Source organism: Drosophila novamexicana, unplaced genomic scaffold (genome assembly GCF_003285875.2).
Source record: "Drosophila novamexicana strain 15010-1031.04,08,12 unplaced genomic scaffold, DnovRS2.1 tig00004555-arrow-pilon, whole genome shotgun sequence".
In the NCBI taxonomy this organism is placed as follows: Eukaryota; Metazoa; Arthropoda; class Insecta; order Diptera; family Drosophilidae; genus Drosophila; species Drosophila novamexicana.
Genome location: NW_020825052.1, coordinates 2,017,837 through 2,030,642, shown reverse-complemented (window position 1 = coordinate 2,030,642; position 12,806 = coordinate 2,017,837). Strand labels below are relative to the sequence as shown.

Sequence of the window (12,806 nt, the reverse complement as noted above, 5' to 3'; positions counted from 1 at the left end):
AAAAGTTACATCAAATTTAATGGCAAGCAATATTTTTTGTATCTGCTATCAAATGGGTAAAATGCTCTGAAAGGAAGGCGAAAGATTTTGTCCGACGCTACGAACTATATTTGTCTATTATCCACATAAACAACAACATTGTGTGCAGGGTATCAACTCGTCGACCACTCTATTTCTTGCCAAGTTTTTTATATATACATTTTTTTCTTTTACTGTAATACCTTGAGGCACAGTTATGTATGTACCTGGGCCATAAATTATAAGGCGTGCAGCTGCCAGCATTTTTTTTTTGTGTGTACCTCAAAGGGAACGCTCACAGCTGCTGTTCTGGCACATTCATGGTTATATTTTTAACAGCTTTTGTAATGCTCTTTGCCAAGATTCGTTAGCTGTCCACTGAGTTTCGTTTTTCCGACTTACACGAAAGTTTTCAACTGGCATTAGTAGTGCGAAAGTTTTTACTACTTTCGCATGGATTTTGAAGCATAAAGCTGCCTCAACCGGCATCACATTAATAATCCTCTCGATTTCAAGTTTTCAAGGATATGCCTAGTTTATGCACGGACTCCATTACGCTTTAAGGGGTGTCTCCAAGTCCGGCAGGTTAGATTGAAATCGTGTGCAGCACGCTTTAAAATTATGACCACCATGTCGAGATGTCTTTGTTTATTTTTCCCATTCATATTTTGCGCTTTCTTTGCTGTTCGCACATAAATTAAGAAATGACGTTGAAAAAAATAAACACTGAAATGTGTTGTTGTTGTTGCCTGGTCTGACAGCCTCTGAAGAGCATTGCTTCAGCTAGGCAACTTTGACGCGCTCCAAGGTCCCGAACCCGAGCAGTTAAAGCCCCAACCGCTGACAGGTGTTTCATGCTCCTGCGCAATTACAACGCCTCGTTGCGTTGCGCTGAAGGAAACTGGTGTGCACAAAAAAAAAAAACATACACTCAGAAAAAACATGAAAACTCTAGTGACAAAATAGAAAGAAAATGATGTATATATAATTTATTTCTTGAGTTTATTATAGGCCTAATATTATGCATATTTTTATTCACACTGAAAATTTGTCGCCAAATTTTTCGGCGAGTGTATTTGCCTGGAGGCAGCTACACTTGTTTACATTGTGTTACTTTGGGCTAGGCATTTTTTCTGATTTTTTTTTATGAACATTTTGTACTCGCCACTGCATAATTATTACAGCAACGCAATGACAAAGCCAAATCCTTGAAGGAGTCCACGACTCCGCCTTAAAGTGGTAGACGCTCTTAAGTATTCAGCAAGCATGGATTGTGTTAACATTAAGTATACGTATTATGATTGTATTCGGTCAGGTGTTGTTTGCCTGACGAAAAGGCAGATATTAAATTACAAGTAGATAAATTGGATTTGAGCTTGAGATTGTCAAACGTTTTTATGCATATAGATTATTTTAAATGAGACTCAAATTTCAATGAATTTGGAATGGTCTTATTAAAGACCCAATTAAGGACTGTCAAATGAAATGAATTTAATGGACATTTCCAAAATAAAATGCAATTAAAAACAATTTTTCAAGAATTTCACAGTCAAGCACTTTCAAAGGGCACCAACAACTTTCTGTACGGGAGGCAGCATAAAATAACTGAGGCAGAAACTGAGCCAGGCCCAAATTGTAAACCACTTTGGTCTATTGCACAGGCAATTATTAAAGGCATTTTTCGTTTCATTAAACTTGTAATTGTTAACTTGGTCTCTGCCTGGCGAACTGGCTATGCATTCAACTAACCTCAGCTGGACAACGGCCAGAATTGGCTTTTCAACTTTAATAAAATTCAAGCCGCAAGCATTTATCTACGGGTCTTCTCCACTTTCTCCACTTCTTCTTCCTCTGCCTGAATCGTTAAACACAAAATTAAATTAACTGTTAATAAAGTTGCTAATAAACCCATCCAGCAAGGCCAACATCTCGGACCCAGCATAAGCGCCTGTTAAGTTGGCCAATGCCTGCGGCTCATATTAAGTGTGGCGTTAAGCTCGGCTGTCAACACAACTGCAGTAACTCAAAGAAGCCAGCATGGCCTTGGTATTGTAACATGCTACTCATGTGTGCTTCCAAATCTGGCCAGCAAGCTCTTCAGTGGTCAGTGGTGTGTGGCTTGTAGTGTATGGTGTGTGGTAAAAAGCGCGTGGCTCATAAATAATATACATATATAAGCAGCTACTATTTGTGCTGAATCCTGTTTAACTGGGCCATCTTTCACCACAGCCTGGCACGTACTCACCAATATTTGGTGTTCACATTCGTCTTGACACACCTGACGCTGACACAGAGGGCACCTGGGGCCCAGTGCTCATGCCACGCCCCATACATATACACATATATAACTCACATCGACACTTCTTGCCACATTTAATTGGGCATAAACGCCGCTCGCTTTTATGGACATTTTCCATCAATAACAAGGACGGCTGCAACTGCCCATTAAACTTTGTCAGGCACACTGCACACTTGGCCTTAAAATGAAAGCAAGTTGTATACAAATATTTCGGCTATTTCAACAAGTTAATACAAATTTTTATTAATTATGAAAAATATTTAATAAAATCATTTCTGCCAAAAAATATCATTAAAATACAGTAAATTAAAAGCCAGAGGATATTAGGATTAGATTTTGGCAATTTTGGCTGAGTAAGCTTTAAGAGACATTCAATTTAATTAAATGAGCTCTTTCTTAAAAAAGAAACGAGACTAAGATTCTTTTAAATATAAAAGTTGCTTATATGGGAAGCTAAGCATTAGATGAGCTAATCTTTAAATCACATAAAATCTTCCCTGTTGATTGAGTTTTCAGTGTTGGCTTTACGCAGTTTCATAAGATCTTCAGCTAATCAGACGAGCTAAGCTTTAATATTAATTAAAGCTAGTTTGGTGCTTTCATAAGCTTTTAATGATTTGTTATATATTAACTCTTTTCTCTCTATAATTGCAAATTCGCTACGAATTCGTTTATGTGTTTTGTTCACAGAATATCCATATTCAGCCCAGTGTGAATTGCCAGCCAAGCCAAATGATAATTTGGCCCTGCTATGAGCTACGTGCCTGGCATGGCAACGCTTCCGCTGCCTTACGGGCATGGTAACATTCGTCATGTAGCACTTTTGATGAGTGAGTTAAATGCTCCAAATGTTTGTTTGCATAGCAGACAACCCACTCAGCAGCACCTCAGCTAGCGTAATCGCTGGCCACATGGAAAAGAATAAGAATAAGAATAAGCCGGACAGAAATAAGGGTGTTATCCGTATAGAAAACACATTCCCATATTTATTGCATTTTGGCGTTATTTTTATGATTTATTTATCATATACTCGTTGTTGCTGGGTAAACTTTTGGGTAGCCCCGCATTTATTTGAATACAATTTATGACCATCAATTTTATTTTGATGTATGCCCAAAGTTTTTTCAACCCCCAAACGCTAGGACCCCGACTTTGTGGCTTAAAAAATTACGTCCCTTATAGAGAAGCTTAAGTCGATAAATTGTGTGTGTTATTTATCAGGTGCTTTGTGATTGTATTTATTGTTTAATATTGGTATTGAACTTTACCTAAGCATGTGGCTTACAAGTTGTGGCAGCGCCAATATTTGATTGGAAATCCATTGGGAATTAAAGTTGTCACCTAATCCTGACCACTTCACATCTCTGACGGATTAATAACGTGCTATCACTGTGGTTATTCTTCAATTCCTTTTAATTGTTTGCTCAACACCTTTGCTAACTTCCTGGCAATGTCCAGGCATTGCTATCGTTGGTCGTTTCGCTCGTTGCCCATGCAACATAATAAAAGCTTGTTAACGTAATTGCTTAATTGGCCTGGCAGTGCGTTGGCCATGGAGGAATCGGGTATGTTGGCAGAGACGCAACGCAGCTCTAATGAAAATGTTGTTTTTCTTTTTTGCACCACACATTAGGCTGATTAGACACGGGCAACAAGAATAAAAATAGAGCCATGTGGCTATAAGTACATTCCACACATTCGCACACACACGCCCACCCACATGTGCGAACATGGAACGTGTTGAGTTTTACATTACTAAACTGACTTTTCGCTCACGCCCTTTGATAATGTGTAAAACGGTAATTGCATTTTTATTTAATTATACCCTTACCAAAACAGCCAATTATAGCAATACAGAGGCGTTTGTTCGCTAATGGGCCAACCATATAAATAAAATATCTAATAAGCTACAAACTCATTTTCAACTTTTGTTTCTCACCTTTCAAAATATTCACCTGGAAAATTGGGTACATTTTAATGATAATGTTTATTTTGTACATAATTATTATTTCTTTTTGTAAATGTTAAATGTACGCCTTATCGACATTGAAAGGTCCGTAAAATGATTTTTTACCGATCTATTAAATCCTCATTTCTCAACCAATAAGTAAAATCAATAAAAAAGTCTCAATCTTTCTCTCTCTCTCTCTGTCTCTCTACCCTCTCTCTCCCTTTCTTTCTCTCTGTTTCTATGAGCAATGAGCGTCTTACATTTACATTTGATAAGTCTACTTTACATGTTAACTAACATTATTGTTTTTATTTATATATTTAAAATTTTTGTAGAGTGCTCAAGAATTCCACTGTCAAGTTAGTGTATTTGCTTCGTACATTGATTTGCCTTGTAATGCCAATCTGTCGGTCAAAGGGCGTAGTTCTTAATCTCGGAGACAGCTGATCCGCTATCGATTACAGCAGCTATATAGCTCCCTGCAGGCGCCCACATAAGGGACAACCGATTCCAAACGTCAATTAGAGACTTGCCATTTGGCGCTGGGAACTTCATTAATCGCTTTTATTTCCTCCCAACTGCCAGACTGTCTGACTGTCAGTCAAGTTGGCTTATGCACCAGCTGCCGTCAACATGAATCCGTTGGGCTAATACACATATTGATGGTGAGGCTATAAAATATAAATGCGTATCATCAAGCTCTCTCCCCTAATCCGCCCCCGTGACCCTCTAGTCGCAAATGAAACACATGTTTCATGACACGTCAAAACCGAATTTAAGAACTGCTAAAATCGCGCGAATACAAAAATGAAAGCACGGCAATCATTTTTTTTATGGCCAAAACATTTTACGTTGACTGTAAGTACATATCGAAAACATCTTATACTCTACATGTGTTAGTGTGTGTGTGTGTGTATGTTTATGTATGAACCTCAAGCAGCTAAAGACCTTCTTATTGTAGCCATTAAATCCACACACAACACACAAAGACAACAATAACGACTGAAACATTTGCCTTTCTCGAAAAAGAGGGGCGTGGCGCATTATGTTGGAGTTTTATAAGCAACAATTTAGTATTGGTTTAATCAGGCTCTTTAGATTTTACAACGCACTTGTGCGCTTTTAGTGTGATTGATTGGCATTGGAAATGCAAAAAATTCGCTTCTAGAACAAAATTAAAGCAGTTCAATATAGTTAACTAAAGCTGCAAGCACAAAAACCAGTTTACTCACATCCATTAATTTAACTAGAAACTTTACTTCGTTAAACCTCTATTTTCCCGATGTACTGAAAATATTGCAAGCCGTTAATATTTCCATATCAAGCTGCGGGCTATATTTAATTCCTGTCCGCGAATTTCATCTAGCATATGGGGTAAAATAAATGCGATGGTTGGGGCCAAGTTAATCTTTACATTGGGCTCAAAGGTATTTTTTACTTTTAATCAAATATTTTTTACACAAAATTTGCTTTGGTTCTGTTGCATACTTGGAATTCCGGGCTTGCTCCCAACTATTTGTTAAAAATAAATTCTTGTCTCCCTTTCATTTCTATTAACGTTAATGGGATTGGTATTTGAAGCCGTTCTGCGGGCAGTCTCATGTTCAATACTGCAAACAAACTTTGTGATTGCATAAAGCATTTCTTGACACAAAATATCCGAGTTTATTATCAAAAGGGACTGCGGCTCGCTCTGGCATTTCAGCACTGCAAACTTAGTGCGGTGAATATTCTAAATTGTTGCAAAATTGATTACATGAAATGGAGATGCCAGAACTTTTTCAGTAAATGATGGGCCTCGGCTTACAGTTTTTGTCTGAAAAGTTGGCCAACGAAGCTTATCAGAGGCAGCAGAAGCCACCGCATTGTGCGGCACAAAAATGATGGCATTTTAAAACTAACAAACTGGCAACAGAAACAGCTGAAAAAAAGGATAGCTTGATATGCAATTGTAAAGTTAGCATTCTATAGAGTCAGCTTGTCCAATATACCTCCCGCAGCGCATCCTGCTCCATCAGGCAGAGGCAAGTTCTGGGCCATTTGCCATTCGCAGAAACCAGACAGCAAACAACAAAATACAATTTAGTTGTAAAAAGTTTCGCACTAACTCGCTGGCAAACTTGTTTACAGGGACGCCACACAAAGGGGTGCGTTCGCTGTCAGCCCCCCTCCGTTCATGACCCCTTGCCATTCCTTTAAGGGCTCCCACTACGACTTCACTTCGCTGACTTTGTCTGCAAGTCCGACAATTGCCGTTTGCAATTCCAGTTGCAGTTCTCATGCATAATGCATCAAATGTGCTGGCGCCCGAGCAGGGACCGAGCAGGGACCATCAACTATATCACTTACCGTTCAGTCACCACCATCGTGATTCCATAATTCAAAGCGTCTGTTTAGGGAGCAGAGATACCAAACTACACGTCCAAGCCGAGTCTGAGCACAAGCATTCAAGGAATTTTTTTTTTTTCGTTTTGTATGTACGTTACACCCACCCCACTTCCGTCCAACGCAAGCCGTGCATTCAGCTTATTTACCGGGCCCAGCCCTCACACCACCCACGTGACCCATAATGGCGGCCCACATGCCAGCGGGTAATTAGGAACTGAACAGCATAGTGTGTGCCACTAACGACCGCACTGAATTATTCATAAATTAAAGGCCTCTCGGACATCTCAGAATGGCGCTCATATGTTTAGCTCGGTCTGGCTTCAAAGCCAGCCGCAAACATGGCCAAAATGTAAACAGCAACAACAACAAGTTATCTGAATTTATGTATGTATGTATCTAGATAATGAGTGAGTGAACGTATACAAATGTTAAGGAATATATTTGTAAAGGCTGCTTGGCAAGCTGAACTCTGTCGGATGGAAAAAGGCTGAAAACAGCTGAATTTCAGTTCCGGATGTTTTTTGCTGAGTTTTCCACAACTTTCTTTTCTTTTTCGGTTGAATTTGAATTGAAAGGAATTTTATATTCGGGAAGCTTATTTCTATTAAGTTTAATAAGGATATCTTTAAAAGTTTGAACAGACAGATGGATAAAGAATATTTGTACTCCTAATAGAAAACCCTTATTCCGCATTTCGTGAACAATAAATAAATATAAGTTTCCAGTTATAAGCTCCTTACATACCAGCACAAAGATAATCTTATTCTATATAATTCTATCTAGAACATCTGCTAGTACTACGTAGTTCTATTTGTGGATATAGATTTTATGCAATTTATCAAAATTTGTTGCTTCCGCCACGGACTCTCATGGCCTCTTAATACAGTAAATCATCTTTTAATCAAATAAAATTTCAATGCCAGCGCTATTTATATATTTTATGACTGGCCATTTCGGTTCAAGTATGCCGCTGCTCTAACAGAGATCCAGTCCCAGACACAGACAGATAGCACCATAATGTGCTTTCCATAAAAATTATAAATAAATAAGCCAAATGTAAATTATACTGCGTCAAAGCTTTATGTTTATGGGAGAGTTCGCCTTATCTTGGCCACCGGCTGTTGACCATTATCCAAGCCATTTATCTGACTACAGTAGTGGTTATTTGTTTACATGTTGTTGTCGTTGTTGTGACTGTAAATTTTGCTCCACTTGTTGTTTATGGTAAACAGCATATTGTGGAGAACACCTGACCCAAAGGGTCGGCACGTTTAACATATTTTTCTAATCGATTGCAAGTCTTTTTCAAGCTGTCTCTCTCGAGCTCTTACTTTGACTTTTAAATGTAGATTAGGACTCACAATCTAAAAGGAGAAGCAAATGTACGCTTACCTTCAACGAATGTCTAATGCACTTTCAATTTGTCATGTTAGAGTCTTTCTGTGAACTTTTTGAAAGTATAAATAAAATTATAAATAATGGTATGCCAAATTGTATTAGCATATTTCAAGTAAAATCCTTCTTATAAATATTCTTGCATTTTTAACACTTTAAATATACGCATGTTATGCATCTTCCTCAAAATTTGTATTTGAATTCGTTTAAGTGTGCCTTTTGCATGATTTTTAATCAACTCATTTGCTTAATGGTTCGGTTCATGGTAAAAACATTTCAATTTGAATTTTTTTTCTTACAGTTTCGACATATCTTTAATTTATATGTTTGCTTTTGTTCTTCAAATATAATTAATTTTTCTGCTGCTGGACTAGATTTGTGCAATGACATGCGATAAGTTCCAACAGTAGCAGTTACTTTCGCACTCACTGTTGATTTATTAGCTTGACTTGGTTGAAAATACTCGTACCATCGTCGACTGCAACCGAGTTAGAGCTAAGCAAATGAAATTTGCCAGCACAAAAAGCATAAGAAACTCATGCCAAATGCTGCTCTGCTTTGCTTGGCTTCTGTGCGCCATAAGCCGAACCTCAAAGCCCCAACCCCTCCATGCTTGATGAAGAGCGCTTTGTGGTACTGCAAATCTCATGAAACTCATGCAGGTTCCTAACCTAGTTTTATGGGGCAACGCTTTGTCAGAAAATAGATTGCATCATCGAAATATTTGCGCTGATTTCTTTTTTGTGGTGAGCTAAAATTTTCCATGATGCCGTCATATGATGATATGGCACAAATTTTTGACATTTCTTTCGCTCTGAATAAATTATGCTGCTGCTTTTTCAATTTTGATACAGACGAAATATGTGAAATTGATTTTGAGTGGCATTTATCCATAAAGTGCATTAGCCATAAACACTTTTAAATATTCTGCATATCACTTGAGAAATGTGTTTTGACAGACCCACTCCTAAAGCTTTCTTCAATTGTTTGCATAACAAAAACTCTTTCGTGGTACTCACCCTGTCTCAGTTACATCGCCTGGAGGTATCTCCAACCACAACAGCGCTCAATTCGGGCAGCTCTCCTGAGTCCTGGAACTGGGTCTCGCTTGTCTCCAGCATGCTGATGCCCGTCGTATTGTCGGAGCTGACAAACGGCGTCTCGCTGAAGCGCACCTCCACCGTCTGCTCATCGCCGGAGTCTATAAAGTCGGTGTCATCGTCTGTGCGCCGGCGTATGCGTCTCGTTAGCTCCACTTGCTGCTGCTGGACTTGTTGCTGCTGCTGCTGCTGTGGCTGGCTGGCATGCAGGAGAGCTGCATTGATGCCACGCCCACTGAGTATTGGGGAGACGGCACCGTTGCCATTGCCATAGGTTGGCTCGCGCGGTATGATGAGCAGTTTCTCCTTGGGCAAGCAGGTCTCCTGTGTAATGCCATTGTCATCCTGATCATCAGCATCAAGACTGCCGCCAGCGCCGCCCTCGCCATTGCCATGATGCAGACGCGGGCCGCAGGTGTTGCGATCGCTGCGATTGTAGCCTCTGGTGATGTTGATGATGTTGTTGTTGGATGGATTGAAGCAGGGCAGCACATGCTTGAATTCCTTGCGGAAGTTCTCATTCAGCCAGGCGTACAGAAAGGGATTGTAGCACGTGGAGCTCATGGCAATCGAGTGGGCCACAAAGAAGAACAGCATATAGAGGCGCCACTCGTTGGACTTGTCATCGAAGTCATCAAAAATGTTCACCAAATTGATGGGCAACCAGCTGAGACCAAAGACAGCCACCATGGCGATAAGCATGCGATTCGTGCGCTTCTTGCGATCCCGATCCGCCTCCTCGCGTCGCGACGACTTCGAGCCCGGCTTGGCCCTGGCACGCTGATTCAATTTGACCGAGATCCATACATAGCAAATGGATATGATAAAAAATGGCAACACAAATTGCAGCGTCGTAGTTATGGCACCAAACACCTTGCGATAATGCTCCGATGGCCAGTTCTCCTCGCAGACAGTGACGCCGTCGGTCATGACCTGCATGTAGGCCTGGGCAGCCGATGTGGCATCGGGCGTGACAAGGCCATAATTGCCATACCGGCTGCTGCTCGTCTGATTGGCGCCAACCAGCTGGGTGGTGTTATCCATCACCTCGTTGGTCATCTTCATGTACATGCCGTAGGGCACCGTTGCCAGCAGTGCGATCACCCAGATGCTTACGATGATACCAATGCATGTGGAGAGTTTCATGCGCGGATGGAACGGATATATGATCACAAAATAGCGATCGATTGCAATCGAGGTCAGCGTCAGCGTCGATATATATATGCTGCAGCCCTGGGCAAAGGAAACCAAATGGCACAGAGTACGCCCAAATGCCCAGCGACCCATAAATGTGTACAATGGCGTAAAGGGCACGGCCAGCACACAAAGCAAAATGTCGGATAGCGCCAGATTGGTAATGAATATATTGGTCACCGTTTGCATGGCACGATTCCTGAGCACCACATAGCAGACAAGCACATTGCCAAATACACCCAGGACAAACACTGTGGTGTACAGTACATAGAAAAAGATCTGCACGAACTGATTGTGTATAATTCCCGATTTATCAGCATCCGCGGCCGCGTCCGCATTCGCATCGCTGGACAGGCTGCTCGCCGTGCTCGCCGAGGTGGTGGTGCCCATGCTACTGCCGGGCGTGGCCATTGTTGTGGTGCTGGTCGTGCTGCTGCTGCTCCAATTGACGCCCACATCTAAGCCCAGTACATGCGGCAACTGAGTGCTGACCGAGATCAGCCAAGCATTAACCGTCTCGTTGCTTACATTGGCCATGCTTAAGGACTTTGTTTGGATACCTAATGAGTCGCTTTTCAGTTGTAGATTGAGATTAAGCTGGCCGAGGTGGCTGTGGATGCGGCCAAGGCTATAACTGCGGCTGTGCTTGAGTTGGTTGTTGTTGCTTATTCCTGTCCGGATTCACCGGAAGTGCGCCACTTAAGCAGCCATATCCGTCGTCTGGGCGCAGTCACGTCTCAAATTTATCTGTATCTTTAATGTTTTTCGCATTCAAAAAGTTTCCTGTAATATGTGGCTCATTGCTAATTGCATGGACTCTAAAAAGAAAGAAGCGCAATGAAAAATCAGTATACAACTTGCATTAGATTTGTATAAAATGCAAAAGTTTCTTCGAACGGAATTAGTTCTTAGTTGGAATTTGAAACAAACTTTGTTCTTCTCTGTCCTGCCTCGCCCCGCCCCGCTTCGCTCCACTCTGGGTCGCACGCACCGCTGTGCATTGCGCTTTTGTTTCGCCTTTGTCCCATGGATTAAGCTGTTGCCTTGACTGGCATCTATTTTATTTGCCTTCTCACTTGCCCTTATACACACACTGTCCCAGCGCTAGGGGCAACAGAGGGGGTGGAGGCTGGCGCTGGCTTTATTAAAAACAATGTGGCAGCAAAATGCGCCAAGCCGGAAGTAAAAGTGTGGCATTAGGATTCGAGTTTATATATATTGTCTAAGGGCAATTGATATAACTACAGTTGGAAAGGTCACGGCGATGGCGTCAGAACAAATCAGCAATTGTCTTTACTCCAGATTATATAATCTGGTGTATAATAAGATGATTTGATAGTTCTTCGACTGAGTACAGCTCGAAATTGTGTGAATGTCGTTTATGATTAGTCAGACAAAAACTAAGGAGTATAAATAAACTACTGACAATTAAAAAATCTTTTGCATTCAAAGCTGGTGACTTTATATTTATCTCAAGTTCAGCTTTTTACACAATTAGCATCAGCATATCACATATGTTTAATAAAGTTTTATTTAAAACAACAATTTCTACAAAATGCAAAACCATAAAATTCATTTTAAAAATTTTGATGTTAGATAGTTAAGGAATTTCTCTCGTTGTTGCACATATAGTGTTTATTACAGAATTGTGCATGATTTTATTATTTTGTTGTTTTTAAGAGAAACTACAAACCCAAATATTAGACAATACTCTATGCTGAATGAGCATAACCCAACCCTTAGATAATTCCAGTTATTTGAAGAAAAACAAATTAAAAATACTTTCAACAGACAGAAGTTCTAGTTTGCTTTCACTGTAAAGCTTCCGAGAACTTCAATTTCCGTTCCATGACCACATTAATTTAGCCCTGAAAAACTGTTTGATAATTTTCCAAAGCTAATTAGAATATGGTTTTCATGAAAGCTGCCTTTTCATAGAAGTTTCAAAGTTTGCAACTGGCAGATGAACACAACACATGAACAACTGAGTAGACTGCATGCCCCATGCTCTTTAGTCATAATCAGGTCGAGTGATATTGCTGACGGTGCGTCCTTCATGTAAATGCAAATGCGAATGCGAATCGGATTTTGGTTAACATCAGTTGGTATTCTGCAGTTTTGAGAGTTGCTCTGCACAAACAACAACACTTTAATACGGCTTTCTCATCCGATGGCAATGTTTTGTGGCAAGCGGCAAAGACAGTCGCATCATCAAGTGCAAATGAGGGCAGTTAATTTCTAGTCAAATATTTTAAATTCTGTAAGCCAATTCAATTATGTTAGCTGTCAACCCAATAAAAGGGCGAGACGTTGAAAAAATTGTTGTCATTCTCATCACATTTCTTGCTTTGTGGCATTAGAATCCTCAATATGAAGGAATGACAAAAATTGATGAATGCCGCGGGCCCAGGAAAAATATAATAACTTTGATAAATTAATAGGCGGAAGTGTGCAAAGCGTT

At 40.4% G+C, this 12,806-nt stretch overlaps 1 protein-coding gene across 3 annotated transcripts in view; it reads right to left on the bottom strand.

Annotated features, from left to right (window-relative positions):
- LOC115770080 (prolactin-releasing peptide receptor) overlaps positions 1-12,806 on the bottom strand; it is a 31,930-nt gene that overhangs the window by 6,942 nt on the left and 12,182 nt on the right. For 2 of the 3 annotated variants that reach the window (XM_030715188.1, XM_030715186.1), the window contains exon 2: positions 9,071-11,163. In XM_030715188.1, coding sequence (XP_030571048.1) covers positions 9,077-10,882 — 1,806 coding nt within the window. In that variant the 5' untranslated portion in view covers positions 10,883-11,163 and the 3' untranslated portion in view covers positions 9,071-9,076. Of the gene's footprint in view, positions 1-8,318; positions 9,019-9,070; positions 11,164-12,806 lie in introns of those variants that run through there. The other variant, XM_030715189.1, reaches the window with a different exon arrangement.